Genomic DNA, 16,666 nt, shown 5'->3' with positions numbered 1-16,666 from the left:
ACAGTAGATACTGTCAGGTACTTCTGTGCAAGTGTATTTCAGTGCATCAAAATAGATAGGCCAACATATTATATACTATACAGTGTATTTCAGTGCATCAAAATAGATAGGCCAACATACTATAACTATATACTATATATACAAATGCAATGGATTTTCCATGTACACAGTGCTTGTAATCTCAAATGGCAACATGAAGACAGGCTGAAAGGTCATATGAATATTTTACTTTTGACTTCATTGACTTCAGACAGACAGTAGGTATTCTCAAAACAACAAGGGGCTTACATTTGTAGGGCTTGGTTTTTCAACAGTGCTATGTGAGCAACAGCATTGAGAACAGGTTACATTTTCAATGAAACAAGGCTTTATTTTCCTTGGGATATTACTTCACAGAAATGCATTTGAGAGATGTAAATATTGTGCCACAATAATTGTTCAACTAGGAATATTCTAACCATAAAATAATACAAGCCTTCTTCAGCTCAAAGTCCCAAAGTTCAATGTCAAAGGTGCTTGAACTCTGAGTGAGTTCAATAAAATAAAATAAGTGAGACATGAAAAATATGGAAAATAAAATAAAAGTTCAGGACGTAGGCTCAGTTCAATGTCAAAGATGCATTCACTCTGAGCGATAGTCCAATGAGTGTGAGGAAAATAAATAGAAAATAATAATAATTTTTTTTTTGTTTTCTTTTCTTTTTTTTTACAAAGGAAATAAAATAAAATAAAACATTGTGTAGTGTGTGTGTGTGTGTGTGTGTGTGTGTGTGTGTGTGTGTGAGAGAGAGAGAGCATCATGCTTCTCACCTCTGGTGGTACTCGAAGAAACAGGGGTAGGTGCAAAGGGGGACGTAGTGGCAGCCCACACAGACATAATGTGTCTCCTTGCGGACGGGAGGGTTCTTGTTCAGGCAGTTCTTGCATTTTCGGAACGGCCTATCCTGACCTGGGTTGGGGTTGATGGGCTGCAGAACATGCCCCCTGAAGTCGATGTCGTACCGTTGTTCAGGGTCCCTGCCGCGGGGTCCCCTAGGGGTGGGGGCAAGGGGGGCAGGGGGGGGAGGAGCAGGTGCTGCTGCTTCTGCTGCTGCTGCTGCTGCTGCCTCTGGTGCTGCCTCTGCTGCTGCTGCTGCTGCTGCTTCTGCTACCAGAGGAAGTTTGGTCCAGGCCTTGGCTGTCTCCAGGATGAACTTCCTCATCTTCATTGGCGGCTTCCTCTTGGGTTCGTCTGGTTCTCTGAGGTCGTCGTCGTCGCTGTCGACTTCGTTCTTCAGCTTGTAGATGATGTGGCTGTTGACGAGGGCAATCTGGAACAGGTACATCACGAATTTTGAAGTCCACTTGGCCGTCTTGCGGACAAACGGATAATACGAGATTTTTTGATCAAGACGGTCCACCTGCAAAGACAAGTAAACAGAGGCGTCAATTGAGTATGGCAAGCTATCGCAGATTTTTTATTTTTATTTATTTTTTTGTAATTTTTTTTTTTTTTTTTTTTTTTTTTTTGTAAGCTATGGCAGCTGCCATACCTTGGCTACAGGGGGAAATAATAAAATGTACTTTTCATCATGCCTGTTGCTAAGGTATGGCAACATGACTGGTGCGAAGACACCAGTCATGTTGCCATACCTTAGCTTTTTCTGAACTGATGCCACTGGTAGACAAGACAATGTATAATGACAAATATGTTAGCCTGAGGCACCAAGAGCATGAGGCACCACAACATGCGGCGCTGCATGTTGTGAGCTTGCAGGCTCCAAGCTCACAACACGCAGTGCCACGTGTTGATGCACGCAATGAGGCAATGAGTAGACAAGACAATGTATTAGGTGGTGGTGGTACATATGATCTTATTTGTCAAACTTACCCCGTTCATGTAGAGATTGTAGTCACACACGCAGGCTGGCTTCTTCTGGGGGACTCTGTTCTTTTGCCCTCTCTGCTTGACGTGGACTGTGCGTTGTTCATCCTGGTGGAGGGTGGAGACCATCTTGACAATTCGCTTGTCCCTCCATGCCAAAACCATCACTTTGCCATTGTGGCGAGACACCGTTGCACCCACTTCCAGACCAGTCAGCTTGACATCTTTGATGGCCTGTGGTTCGCCCCTGTTGGTACGGAGTGTGCCACAGGTGTGCATCTTGAGACCGAGGAGCATGGTAGACGTCGTGATGTGGTTGTAAAAGTTATCCTGAAATGAGGTTAGAAATTATAGTTTAGTCCTGAGAACAACCACCAGTTGTAGATAAGCCAAGGTCAGATCATAGTATAGCATGGAAGGTCACAGCAGGCAAATGTAATCACTACTAAGCAATATAACATAATATAATTTTAGCTCATCACCTGATAAAGACGGTATCCAAGGCCTTCAAGGCCGTCAATCAGGAACCGGATGGTGTCTGGGAGGTGAGCGCTTACACCACAGTAAGGCTTCATGGCGTAGAGGTAGCCTGTTTTGGACTCTGACAGTATGTAGCTCTTTATGCCATACTTGATGGGTTTCATTGGGTTGTAGACCTTGAACTTCAAGCTGCCACGCCAAAGCAGTGTTCCCTCGTCGATGCTCACATTGATGTCCGGCTGATACATCTTCTTGAAACTGGCCAGCAACGGGTCAAGAACAGGGCGGATTAAACAGAGTGGGTCACTGGCATCAATCGTGTCGTAGTCAGTGAAATGAAGGAACCTCCAAATGAGCTGGAATCGGTTGCGTGCCATGATGGTGCCAAAGTAGGGCGTTCCAATTGCTTCCTCTTTGGACCAGTAGCTCTCGAGGCTGTACTTCCACACTAGGCCCGTAAGAAACAGCAAACCGAGGAACCTCTTGAACTCGACCAGTGTGAGCTCCCTCCAGGCATAAACTCTCGAACTTTTCACTGCTGGCTCCCTCGCTCTGACCTCCGCGATGCAGCGGGCCGCATAGATGTTACTCTGGTCCACTATGTACTGCAGAAGCTCATCAGACAGGAACAGCTCTGCGTAGTCTACTGGATTCTCTGACTCCAGCTCATATGCACGGCCAAGTGGACCTGGAGTTGCACGGAAAGGGAAGGCGGTGGGGCTCCAGTTCTTCTCGTCACGCCACCCCAGTGCATGATCTGTCTGTGTGGGTGGTCTGCCACCTGTAAATCATAGAAATACATGATTACCATAAAATATATTGTTTTTATTCATGTGGTACATAAATTGCACCAAATAGCTAATATATAAGATCAAGATGACTGATCTGGAAGTGGGGGGAACAGTGTCTCGCCACAATGGCAAAGTGATGGTTTTGGCATGGAGGGACAAGCGAATCGTGAAGATGATCTCCACCCTCCACCAGGATGAACTACGCACAGTCCACGTGACACAGAAAGGGCAAAAGAACAGAGTCCCACAGAAAAAGCCAGCCTGCGTGTGTGACTACACTCTCTACATGAACGTGGTACGTTTGACAAATAAGATCATATGTAAGACCATATAAGCTCACATTGTGTGCTGTTACTGCATGTCAACTGACTCATCACAAATGACATCCTCATCGGTGTCTGGGTCGAAGTAAACACGCACACCCTGGTACAGTATCATTTTGCCACCTTGGCGTTTGGGCATAGCTTGTAGATCTGCTGATGGAGATGAATGTCATAAAACATGAAAAAAATAAACAAGCATGATACTGACCTCATGCTGGCACATGTGTCATTTGTCACCTGTCATTTTAGTTGACATACAGTAACACTGTATGAAATGACATGTGAGAAATGACAAACGTGGAGGTATTAGATCAGCTTAGATCAGTGTCATGAGCAGAAACAGTTCTCACCCGTCTTACGACGAACCGAAGGCCCAGCAGCAGCAGCAGCAGCAGCAGCAGCAGCAGCAGCAGATGTCCCCTGCCTCACTGTGTCTGAAATCCCAGAGAAAGAGAAAATGCTAAATAGCATGCAAATCAAAACAATTTACAATTTAGACATATAGCCTTCACCCCATTATGCATCATAGTAAAGAGATGTAGAGACTTTAAATCAAACAGAAACGTGTTTTTATCCAACTACTGCATTGAATGCTGATAATGAAACAATGAATTTAGATACAGTATATAAACTCCTTTGGCATCTGCTATATATACACCTCGCGTGAATGTGATTGTAGACTTTATGAAAAGTTTGCTTTTGAGGAAAATTATATATATTATACATATATCTATGGTTGAGATAGTGGCAGAAAATAGCCAATCTGCAAGCTCACAACGTGATGATTTCATACACTAAGTGTCAGTGTATGACACAATCACATTCACATTCATGTGAGGTGTATATACACATGCATGTGTGCTTTGTGTGCTTGACACAAATGTGTCAAGCACATTTTGACACTACTTCATGGCAGAAACTGCAAAAGATTTTCAGAAAATATTCAAATCACATCTACCGTATATTTCTCTTTGTACAACATTTCTAAGGTCACACTCACACGTCATGTTTCTTAGTACCCTAATGGTGTCTAGTGTCAAGATTTAGTAGTGTTGCCCAACTCATGTCCCATGGGGTTCATGTTTTTTCCCCAGATATGTTTTTGGGCTTTTATGCCTTTATTGACAGGACAGTAGACTGACAGGAAACGGGAAGCGAGAGTGACACGCAGCAAATCTGGACGGGCTCGGTACACACTGTTTTTATTTACCTGGCTCGCTGGAAAGTGGCGCTCCAACCCCCTGAGACAGCGGAACGGACTGGGAACTTGGACCAGGCTGGCAATCCCCCTCAGCAGCTGTGGTGGCCTCCCCCACGACCCCGGCAGCTCCGTCCTCCTGATCCTCCTCCTCATCCTCTATATCATATAACATTACCCCTCGGGGACAAGAAAATGAAAATGTATTAGGAAAATGCACAAAATCTAAACTTTGCCATCTTGTTCATGACTTTGATGTAAAAAAAAATGTTTTATCTAGTACAATTCAAGCTTCTGGTTTCCGTTTTATTTTATTACTCCACCTGAGATGTACAGCCGTGGCCTCCTATCATCGGGCTGCTCCTCCACCACCTCCTCCTCCTCAGAATAGTCGGAATCTGTAAAAGTGTAGTTTGTACTGTTATATATTTGTCATGTCATGATTGAATATATAAACAAGACAACATGAAACTGTATATTTGTACACTGTCAGAGTTGTGGTGATGTACAACATTTATGCATGATGGCATCAATACAATAAATTTAGATATCTAAACTCCCTTGGCATCAGGCATGTGCTGATAATGAAACAATGAATGTAGATATATAAACTCCATTGGCATCTGGCATGCACACATATACACCTGGCATGAATGTGAATGTGATTCACGAATGTGATTGTAGACTTTATGAAAAGTTTGCTTATGAGGAAAATTATATATATTATACATATATCTGTGGTTGAGATGGTGGCATAAAATAGCCTATCTGCAAGCACACAATGTGATGATTTCATGTCAGTGTCAGTGTATGTCACAATCACATTCATGCCAGGTGTATATGTTTTGTGTGCATGCCAGATGCCAATGGAGTTTATATATCTACATTCATTGTTTCATTATCATTCATCATCACTTTGTACTGATAACATCATGCATAAATCACGTTGAGGGCTTGTAGATCGGCTATTTTCTGCAACTATCTCAACCATAGATATATGTATAATATAATATTCATTGTTTCATTATCATTCATCATTTTGTACTGATACCATCATGCATAAATCACGTTGTGGGCTTGTAGATCGTCTATTTTCTGCCACGTCATGGTCAACCATAGAAATGTGATCTCAACGTCTCAAACAATATAATTTCACAATATAGAAACGTCTAAAGTATCGAAACATAATACATATACTTTAGACATTGTCATGTGTATGATACACACTTGATTGAACCGGGAAAAAAAGACCACCTCAGCTCTCAAAGCACGGCGGCGGCGCGACGCGTCGATGGGCTTGTAGATCGGTTATTTTCAGGAACGTCATCGTCAACCATATACGTTCAGGTTCAGGTTTATTAGTCACCATTATGTTTAGAGACTTGAGAGAGACGTTTTTTGAGTGTTGATCACACTGCGCCGAAAGTCGGGGGGAGAAGATGGCGCCGATCAGGCAGCTGTCAGCGTGTAGCCCTGATCAGCGCCATCTTCGTCCCCCCGACTTTCGGCGCAGTGTGTAATCTCAAAGCAAGGCGGCGGCGCGACGCGTTGATAGGCTTGTAGATCGGTTATTTTCTGCCACGTCATGGTCAACCATAGAAATGTGATCTCAACGTCTCAAACAATATAATTTCACAATATAGAAACGTCTAAAGTATCTAAACATAATACATATACTTTAGACATTGTCATGTGTATGATACACACTTGATTGAACCGGGAAAAAAAGACCACCTCAGCTCTCAAAGCACGGCGGCGGCGCGACGCGTCGATGGGCTTGTAGATCGGTTATTTTCAGGAACGTCATCGTCAACCATATACGTTCAGGTTCAGGTTTATTAGTCACCATTATGTTTAGAGACTTGAGACGTTTTTTGAGTGTTGATCACACTGCGCCGAAAGTCGGGGGGACGAAGATGGCCGATCAGGCAGCTGTCAGCGTGTAGCCCTGATCAGCGCCATCTTCGTCCCCCCGACTTTCGGCGCAGTGTGTGATCTCAACACTCAAACACGATATAATTTCTCAATATGGAAACGTATCATGTCTCTAAACATAATACAATATGTACATACACACTGGGACAATGTCGAGTGAGCCAGCTGACTATTGAACCAAAAAAAAGACTCTCAGCTCTCAAAGCAAGGTGCTGCCGCGTTGTGGGCTTGTATATCGGCTATTTTCCGCCTCATCTCTAAAGTCAAAAGCTTCGATCAGAGCGGTGTAGCGCGGTGAAGTCTTTTTGAGCGTTACGTTGTAGTTTTATGACTCAAAAAGTCTACACCGCGGTGGATAGCGGTGGACCCGACTCTGATCGAAGCTAAACGATAGCATTACACAACTCTTACCAAGAACTCGTTCTCGGTCCGGCGGCTCTGGAACCCATTCCAGGTCGCCACCAGTACCATCATCATCATCGCTCTCGTCGTGTGACTCCTCGGCGGCTCTGTACCGAGGCCCTGGACGGTTAGCCGTTCTACCAGAACGACGACGGCGAGCAACAGGAATGAGGGGGTGTCCCTGAAACATGTCGCTGGAGCCTGGGTCCACAGGCTCCACGTTGCGACGTGGCAGACACTGTTGCAGTGTCCTCTGGCCTGCACTGGGCAATGGGAGCTTGCGCTTCCCCATCACTGTACCAAAATGTATCACTTACTACACTAACTAGTCTAATACTGTCTAATCTAAGCTGATATAAACTGAGATAAACTGACCCCACCCAAGATAAACTACAATGAACTCTCTCTAAGGCTATCCTAAACACAGACTGATGCTAATGCTAACTGTTGCTTACCTTCCTTCTCTCAACGTCGCCCTGACAGACACAGCCAAACACTGACTGACTACACAGAACAGAACAGACAAAGAAACAGACAAAAACAAGACACAAAAAAACACAAATCTCTCCCTCTCCTCTCCTCTCCTCTCCTCTCCTCTCTCCTGACTAAACCTCAAACAATCACACTTTCTTTCTCTCTCTCTCTCTCTTTCTCGCTCACTTTCAGTCAAATCAATCACACACACAAACTCTCACCTCAGTCGCCCACCAAACACCTCACAGTCAATCAATAAACTAGCACTCAATTCTCTCAAAACTCTCAATATCTCTCTCTCTCTCAATAATCACTTGCTTCTCTATAAACGTACCTACTCCCACTCAGAACGCCCCCTGAACCCAGGTATTTATAGGCCTCCACAGGTCACCCCATCAATGTTGATAAACATTGATCCAGAACCCCATGTGGTTGGATCAGACAGTTGCTGGGGTGATTACGTCACCCAGCAACCCGGTCTTCACTCAGAGGCTGCGCAAGGGCTCCACCTACTGGAATAATTGAAAAAATGAAAAGACGTCTGGACCTGTCATAGAGGTCTATTGGCACTTCTTTAATTAATTGATTAAGACTCCTGTGGACGTCTTAGGCAATCAAAGTGTTAACGCCCTGGCTCCACTTGGCACATCCAGCGTCGCGTCAGCTGTTTTAATCAAGGAAGGGTGCTCCACTGCCGACGTCAACGTCAGACGCCCAATTCGCCCCTGTTAATTTTTTTACGCCGCCCGACGCCGTCTTTTGGGACCTTAGCCTACTGGGAGTAGGCTTCCCTCCGATTGGACCAGCAATGCCAGAGATTAAGCACAGACAGACAAACGGACGGACATACAATCTCCGCCTCCGTATTTCTACACACTCCTCAGTGGCCATTCAACTCCAGAGAGTGTAAAACATCCACTCTCAGAGTTAAATGAAGACATGGTTTTATGCTCTAGTAGCTGTGTGTTCACTCAGGTGAATGTGTGTGTGCGCATGTCGGTGGTGTGTACGTGTGTTTATGTGGAGCGGAGGTGGCAATACCTGGTACTTCCTTCAGCCGGTTAAATGTTTTGGTACATTATGCATGCATTTATCCCTCGGAGTAAATTAATGTAATAATGCATGCAGAGGCGCACGCGCGCGCGCGCACACACACACACACACACACACACACACACACACACACACACACACACACACACACACACACACACACACACACACACACACACACACACACACACACACACACACACACACACACACACACACACACACACACAGAGTAAAGTCTATACCTTGTCAGCAGCAGCCAGCAGGTCGTCTGCCATCTTGTCCAGGTTGGGGGCCTTGCCTGTGTAGATGAAGCACATCATCTCTTTGAAGACATCTGGCTCCACATCATTTATCTCCACGCGGTTCTGAACCAGGAGGAGAGGGTGGGAGAGGATAAAACACGGCAGGTTTAAGAAGAAGAAGAAGAAAGCAGGGCAGAATAAACCATACAGATGCTTTGACAATCCTGCACGACCAACACAAAAGTGCTTTATTTTCTCTTTGCTTTTTTCTTTGGGACTCAATCACCTTGTTTAGTGCAGACATTGGGGACAGTAGGGCAATGTTTCAATAGGGGACAGGAAGGAAAATACTTCAGCAAAGTCTAAACACATTTTGGCAAAACTGAAAAGTACTGTGAGGTTTATATGAAAAAAAATATCTGTCCAGCTGATTCCTGGAAATTAATCCTCAGCATTCGCTACTTGAACGACTGGCCTGCGGCCAGCCAAGCACGCTTTATCGCTTGTCGGCATGGTAGCAGTAACCTGAACCTTTCCCTCCGCTTTCAGAGGCAGAACATAGCGCTAAACCAATTATAACACTGCTTTACCGTTGCCACAGCGACCAAGTACATTTTAGCAGGGTCAGACTGGGTGTAGTGACAGCTTAGTGCATTTTATGTCTCCACTGACCACTCGAACAACAACTAAAGCACACATAACCTCACACACGCACCCACAGAGGGAAATAATGGAGGCAAAGTTTGGAGCCTCTGTTCTTTTTGGAGTTATGAACACACACACACACACACACACACACACACACACACACACACACACACACACACACACACACACACACACACACACACACACACACACACACACACACACACACACACACACACACACACACACACACACACACACACACACACACACACACACACACACACACACACACACACACGCTCCTCCACTACTTTCAATCTTCAAAGCAAATAGCAAGAATTGTCTGCACACTCCAGTAATCACGAAACAGATCCTACACACACACACGTACAAACGCATCTTGAGAAATAACTTTCCCCGTTCTGGCCTGTGCATCCTTGTCAGGATGCTTGGAAGGCAGCTGCTCCGTGGCCTATGGCATTTGAATAGACAAGCCAGTAAAAGTGAAGGGTAGGTTGGGGGAGGGGAGGGTGCGGACAGAAGGTGTATGCTTGACAAATCTTTCCTCTGGTTGCTTCTTGTACGGAAGTACGGAAGCTGATGCAAAACAGAAGATAATGCAAAGCAGAAAATAATGCAAAACAGGGGGCAAATAATACGAATGGAAATACAAATCCGAGTGAGCCCAGTGGGGTCTTTTTCTTTACCCAAGTCCACCATGGAAAATAAGGGTTCAGTGCCGCGTCTTAAATAGATATTTGACTGCTTTTAGTTACAGTATATCGCACGCCTCTATTCACAAAGCAGTCCTCTGTTAGAGCGTTCCTTTATGAGCTCATTTGTCTCTCCTCTATAGAGTGCTGCAGAGGAGTGTTAAGCCATCTATCTGTTTCCCCTGTATCGTATGGGGACACGGCCCACCATCTCTCCCTCTCTCTGATGAAGACGCCCACTTAAACAGCAATTAAGATGCATTTCCTGGCTCTGTGCTTTATAATTTCCCCATTCGAGCAGCGAAGACATCAATATTCCGCTGACACGGCCTCTAAATCACCAAGGTTCAATCTCGCCAGCGCCTATCAGATGAACGAGACCCACTGTGGCACGGAGGCTCTCTCACTCACACCACGCGCACACACATATGCACGAGAGAGGGGGGGGGGGGGGGGGGACCTAAAACTCGAGGACGGAGGACATGTAGAACAACGGTGCACATATTAAATACTCCAGCACGTGCATATACACGAGCCAGTACAGACAACAAGCAAGCAGGCAAACAAAACGTATAAAGATCTCCCTCTAATTAACACCAGTCATATTGCTGTAAAAACCACTGTGCCAACCCCCCCCCCATAATTTGCCTACAGCAGTGCATTTGAACTTACAAGCAGACACGTGCTTAAGCCTGATTTAGTCTTCATTGTACGCCGGTGTCGCAATTTGTCGCGTGATGCCGCACAATGAAGTATAAATCGGGCTTCAGTTGTTGCGAAAGGTGAGCCCAGCACAGTGTGATGCAACGCAGAGCAAGGATGGCAAAGTATTGTGGCATTCTCGCCACTAAAAATGAAAACAGGAGAGAAGGGAAGATCACGACGGTGTCAACACTCCACTCACCTTCTTACTCTCCTCCATCTCATGCTCAAACATGGCACTGAACACTGGCGAGCGGGCTGACGGCAGAGGGAAAGAGACAAAGAGATAGAGGGAGAGAGAAAGAGAGACAATAAGGCAGAGAGGGAGAGAGAAAGAGAGACAATAAAACGTCATCAAAAAAATTATTTCTCCCAATTAGCCAATTCCTGAATTCTCCACAGACTTGTGTAATCTTGTCACTGCTGACCCCTACTGGTTCGTCTTCAGACTGGTTGGTCATAGGGATGGTCCTGAAACAACATGCCTCCTCCAATACACAAGAAATCACTTGGCTCTTCTTTTCACCTGCCAGAGAGGAGCCTCGCTGGGAGGACATGGCACATGCCGAGGAACAGCCTATTCCTCATCATTTAGTTCAGCGCCACTGTTAACAACACATTGACTGCCATGAAAAAACTGTGATTTTCGCGTTAACTGCCACGATTTTCTTATCTTTTAACGTGGTTACGTCGTTATCGCGCACGATGGTGCACGGATCGTGCATGATCCGCGTGCACGCTGTGGTCTGTTCGCGATTACAAAAGACCCCATCTTAATCCATGCTAGCGTTGCTGAGCTATGAGTAGTGTTGTGTAACAAGGAAGTAAACGCAGCAGAAAGTGGTCACAGAGAAACGTGTTGTCCCGCCCCCAAAAATGCAGATCCGGTTCCGCTACCGGAAGCACTATCTTTGGGGAGCTTAGACCCCATGGATTGGTGATCCGATTTTGGATTGTTTTTAATCAAATCTAATTGATAAAAAGCTCGGGAAACTCAGGCTTTGGCAGTCAATGAGTTTTAACAGGCGTAGTCGACCAACCTGTAGGGATGGCTAGTGCAGTGACAAAGAACAGCCTCCCTGTCTGTCTGGCTTACCTCCCGCAAACACAAACGATTGTGTTTGTTGGAGCGCTCGGCCACACTATGTGTACCGTGGAGGATTCTAACCCCTTTTCTCCACAGTGGTGGTAGGAACTTTAGCCCTGTTTTGATGAGCTGTCTCAACAGTCAGCACATAATTATAGTCTTATAGTGCACTGCCACAGGGGCGAGAGGGACATGGATGACTGACAAGCGATGACGGCAAACCAAAAAAGTGTGCAAAGGTGACAATGATAATACGTTCTTTATTCTTATTTTTTTAATCAAGCGATGCCTGTGTATACCTCAATGTAAACAAATTGACTCGTACACACTGCATGACTTTCGAAGTCGGAAAGTATATGTTTCCTGATCCAGCGGAACTGTATTTTACACTGCAATTATAATCAACATTGCTACCAGTGTTTATGGAGTTGTGCAGTGAAACTATCAGATCTATAAGCTCATATCTCGCAGCAGATATATACTGTAAATCAGGGCCCAGGCCCACATGCTGAGCTCAACCACAACACTGGGGCTGCTTCATTCCTCATTCCCACTCGGTAGCAAAGAGAGCAGCCGGGGTCTTCTCAGGGTACAGCCTGTGGGGGGACAGGGAGTGTTGCTGTATATTATTTATATACTGTATGTGTCGCTGCTGGAGGCAATCCGCCCAACGTTGCATCCACAGCATCATCCCTCTCACCAGAGGTGGAAAAACTACTCACATTTTGTACTTAAGTTAAAGTATCAATACTGCACTGTAGATGTACTCCGTTACAAGTAAATGTCCAGAATTCAAAATGTACTTGAGTAAAAGTACGAAAGTATTGGCATCAAAATGTACTTAAAGTACCAAAAGTAAAAGTACAAGCTCGCGATGCGAGCTTGTATATCAGCTATTTTCAAATATCCTAGGTATACAATAGGGCTAAAGTGCTTTATGTATGTTTTATAATATTATAATATATATCCGCAAAGTAACTAGTAACTAAAGTTTTCAAATAAATACAGTGGAGTAAAAGTACAATATTTGAATCCGAGATGTTGTGGAGTAGAAGTAAAAGTATTGGGAATTGGACATACTCAGGTAAAGTACAAATACCTCAGAACTGTACTTAAGTACAGTACTTAAGTAAAAGTACTTAGTTACTTTACACCACTTCCTCTCACACCCATTGACTCCCTTAGAGGGGCTGTCAGGATGGCCCCGGCTCTGCTACAGTAGCTCTCCCTCTGTCTGCTCTTTAACTGAATGCTCCTGAGAGCCTGCTGTATGGAGAGGAAAACGGGATGCCGGGGCACTTGCCTTTAGCGACACAATACGTGTGTGTGTGTGTGTGTGTGTGTGTGTGTGTGTGTGTGTGTGTGTGTGTGTGGAGCCATTTGTTTGCTGCCGAGGAGAGATACGGTTAAGCCCCCCAGAGTCGGACGCACTAGAAGCGCTTTAAGTTCAAACACAGCCTAGTTACTGTAAAAACTCAGTGGGCAATGAATCCTAATTTACTCTCTTCTTTCCTTTTCTTTTTTGCAAAAGAACTACATCCAATGGTTGATGCAAGTTTAGAGATACTGTTCATTTTCTCACACACACACACACACACACACACACACACACACACACACACACACACACACACACACACACACACACACACACACACACACACACACACACACACACACACACACACACACACACACACACACACACACACACACACACACACACACACACACTTAGCCTGGTTAATAAACCAGACTGCACAACACCACCCCCTGGCGGTAGTGGTGGTGTTGTGTAGTCTGGCCCTTCACATTAAATAAGCTTTTTCCACCAGCCCTCAGAAAGGGCTAGCCAATCAGGGCTGTAGGCTTGGGGCACGTGGTGGGTGGTGGCCTGGTTCAGAACCATTCAGCCAATCAGGCGAGTCTGTGTGTATTCAAACACATTCCCCCCTCCACTCTATTACAGACATCAAACAGATCGTAGTCTTTGATGCTTTCGTTGAACTAACGAGCTATAGACACTTGCATGGCTCAACAATTACCGCAGCTCACAACCCCTTTGAAGTTTAGAGGGAGCAATTAAGAGCAAGTCACCTTGACATTTTTTTCTGCTCCCGAGTCTAGACTAATATCCGACACGCAGTGAGGAATTAGTATGAACAACGCCAGGCTAACACACACACACACACACACACACACACACACACACACACACACACACACACACACACACACACACACACACACACACACACACACACACACACACACACACACACACACACACACACACACACACACACACAATGTATTTGTGTATTTGTATAATTTCGTACCTCAATATTTATGCCAAATATCTCAATAGCTATACTACACAGTATGATATCCCGGTGTCAGACCGCCATTCCGAAACACCGCCATTCCGAACATTGACTAGGGTTAGGGTTAGGGTTAGGGTTAGGGTTAGGGGTAGGGTTAGGGGTAGGGTTAGGGTTAGTTAGGGTTAGGGTAAGGGTTAGGGTTAGGGTTAGGGTTAGGGGTAGGGTTAGGGTTAGAAGTCAATGTTCGGAATGGCGGTGTTTCGGAATGGCGGGGTGTAACCGATATCCCAGAAAGAGGATGCCAGTCATGCTTATCTTATGCAAACGCCCGCCGTGCTAGAGCTAAATAGTCTTCGACTCACAGGGAAAGGGAAAGTTCGCTTGAAACGTGATGGAATGATTGTGATTGGCTGCCTTTAGTTGTAGGGTTCATGTAACGATACAGTGTGTATTTTTACATTTTGTGACGTGGTTAAAATCTTGCATGTTTGTTCATAATAATATGATAAACCTTCTCAAGCCCCTGGGGGTTAAGGCATTTAGGCCTGAACACATTATGACGCAATATTTTATGCTTTAACTATTGAAAAATAGCAGATATACAAGCTCACAGCGCGGCACCGAGTGCCGCGCTGCGAGCTTGTAGATCTGCTATTTTTGAAAAATCGTGAAAATTTGAATTTTGACACGATTCTATAAGTGTCTTTTGAATCCTTCTAAGATTTTTTGAAAAACCCAATGTTTCTATGTCAGCAATCTGGCCAGCCATCGTCAAAGAAAAGGTCCTTTTCACTTCACTGGAGCTCAGTTATAGTCTGTTCTCGAGAGACTACTATGTCAGTGGTTCTCAAAATTTTTCATGTGAAGGACCCCTGAATTTGGCCACGGACCCCTATCTCAAAATATTTAGTTCCAGGGACCCCCCAGAAGCAAAATTTGAGTTACAAACGTTCGCTTTGAAAATAGATATATTCAAAGATTTGCACACATTTTCAAGATTTTTTCAAAAATAGCAGATCTACAAGCTCGCAGCGCGGCACTCGGTGCCGCGCTGTGAGCTTGTATATCTGCTATTTTTCAATATGTTAAAGCAGTCAATAATCCTAGGCCTAAATGGGTTAAGGCACGGACCACATACTGTAGGTACTGTAGGCTCTGGTGCCTCGACAGCATGCCATTTCTTTATCGTCATAATAGTTGAAGATAAACACAAACACTGACTTCCTAGTCGGGTGCATTATTTGAAATCAAAACCTCAGAGCAAAAAGCAATTAGCGTGTTGCGTTTAGACCCGCCAAAAACTGGTTTTTAGAGCAGTACGCAAACATTTTCATATCGTATTTACACAGCACATCATTGGGATTAAGATGCTATAGGTGAGTTCACAGCGAACACAAACAGATTGCAATCAGAATTCATGAGACACACCGTACAACAAGTGGTCAAATACATCTACATCGTTTTTGTGCTCGGCTGATAGTATTAACACTTCTGTTGACCCTTACTTTGAAGGGATGAATTTCCCTTGCTGCCGCGCCGCTTCCTCCATACGCTCTTATTTTGAAGGGCCGGGCGGGAATTTGCGCCGATTTCTTTTCACTTTTTTTTCTTCAACGTTTACCCCATCTAGTCACGTGACAGTGTGTAGACGAGAGGGTGTCATGGCGGCCCCCATGCGATAGCAGATTTAGCTGTAAACATGCCAGCCTTGGGATCAAAATGTATTTTTTCGAGTAAATGAAGTCTCTTTATGGGAAGATCAATGGATTTCAACTTCGCGTGCACGCCCAGCGTGCGTTGTAAACAAATCGCGGACATCGCTGATGCGGAATGGACAGCCAAGACGTACAGTAAGTCATAACAGTGTTACTGTATTTACAGTAAGAATGACAAGCTGACCCGTCAACGGCGTCATGGTATTAACCCTTTCATTGACGAGCTGACATGTCAACGGCAGCTATAAAGTTAAAAAACAAAACAGGATGCTGTCCAAAGAAAAACGAATGCTATGGAGAGAGGTGGAGATAAATCAAAGAATATATGGAGAGAAAAATAAACATTTTAAAAAGTATGTAGCATGCCTTTTCTGTTGCTGATATATTTTATATATTATTGATTATGTTCACATAAAAAAACTATTTAACTAGTGAGCACATGAATAAGTCGATTATGTCAAGATAAGATAGGCTATCAAGCTATTAACTCATACAGTGCCATCCGGCCACAAGGGGTGCTAGAGTGCCAGAAATTTCTCCATTGACCTTCTTTATAGCTTTCGTCGACCCTCTCCCAACTGGCTCGTGTTTTCACTCCGGTCAATCCTATGGGTGTCCAGAGGAGGAAGCTAGCTGACACGTAGCCAAAATGCTAACCCATTGAGAAGCCCGATCTAAAGCTATTTCAGCCGCAAAAAACTTTCTCGTT

At 44.7% G+C, this 16,666-nt stretch overlaps 1 protein-coding gene across 1 annotated transcript in view; it reads right to left on the bottom strand.

Annotated features, from left to right (window-relative positions):
- spop (speckle type BTB/POZ protein) overlaps positions 1-16,666 on the bottom strand; it is a 130,848-nt gene that overhangs the window by 8,522 nt on the left and 105,660 nt on the right. The window contains exons 8-9 of the mRNA XM_080724690.1: positions 11,034-11,089; positions 8,766-8,888 (exon numbers count right to left, since the gene is read on the bottom strand). Coding sequence (XP_080580816.1) covers positions 8,766-8,888; positions 11,034-11,089 — 179 coding nt within the window. The remainder of the gene's footprint in view (positions 1-8,765; positions 8,889-11,033; positions 11,090-16,666) is intronic.

Source organism: Nannobrachium achirus, assembly GCF_963921795.1.
Source record: "Nannobrachium achirus genome assembly, chromosome: 4".
Taxonomy (NCBI): domain Eukaryota; kingdom Metazoa; phylum Chordata; class Actinopteri; order Myctophiformes; family Myctophidae; genus Nannobrachium; species Nannobrachium achirus.
This window is presented reverse-complemented; position numbering and strand designations above follow the sequence as displayed.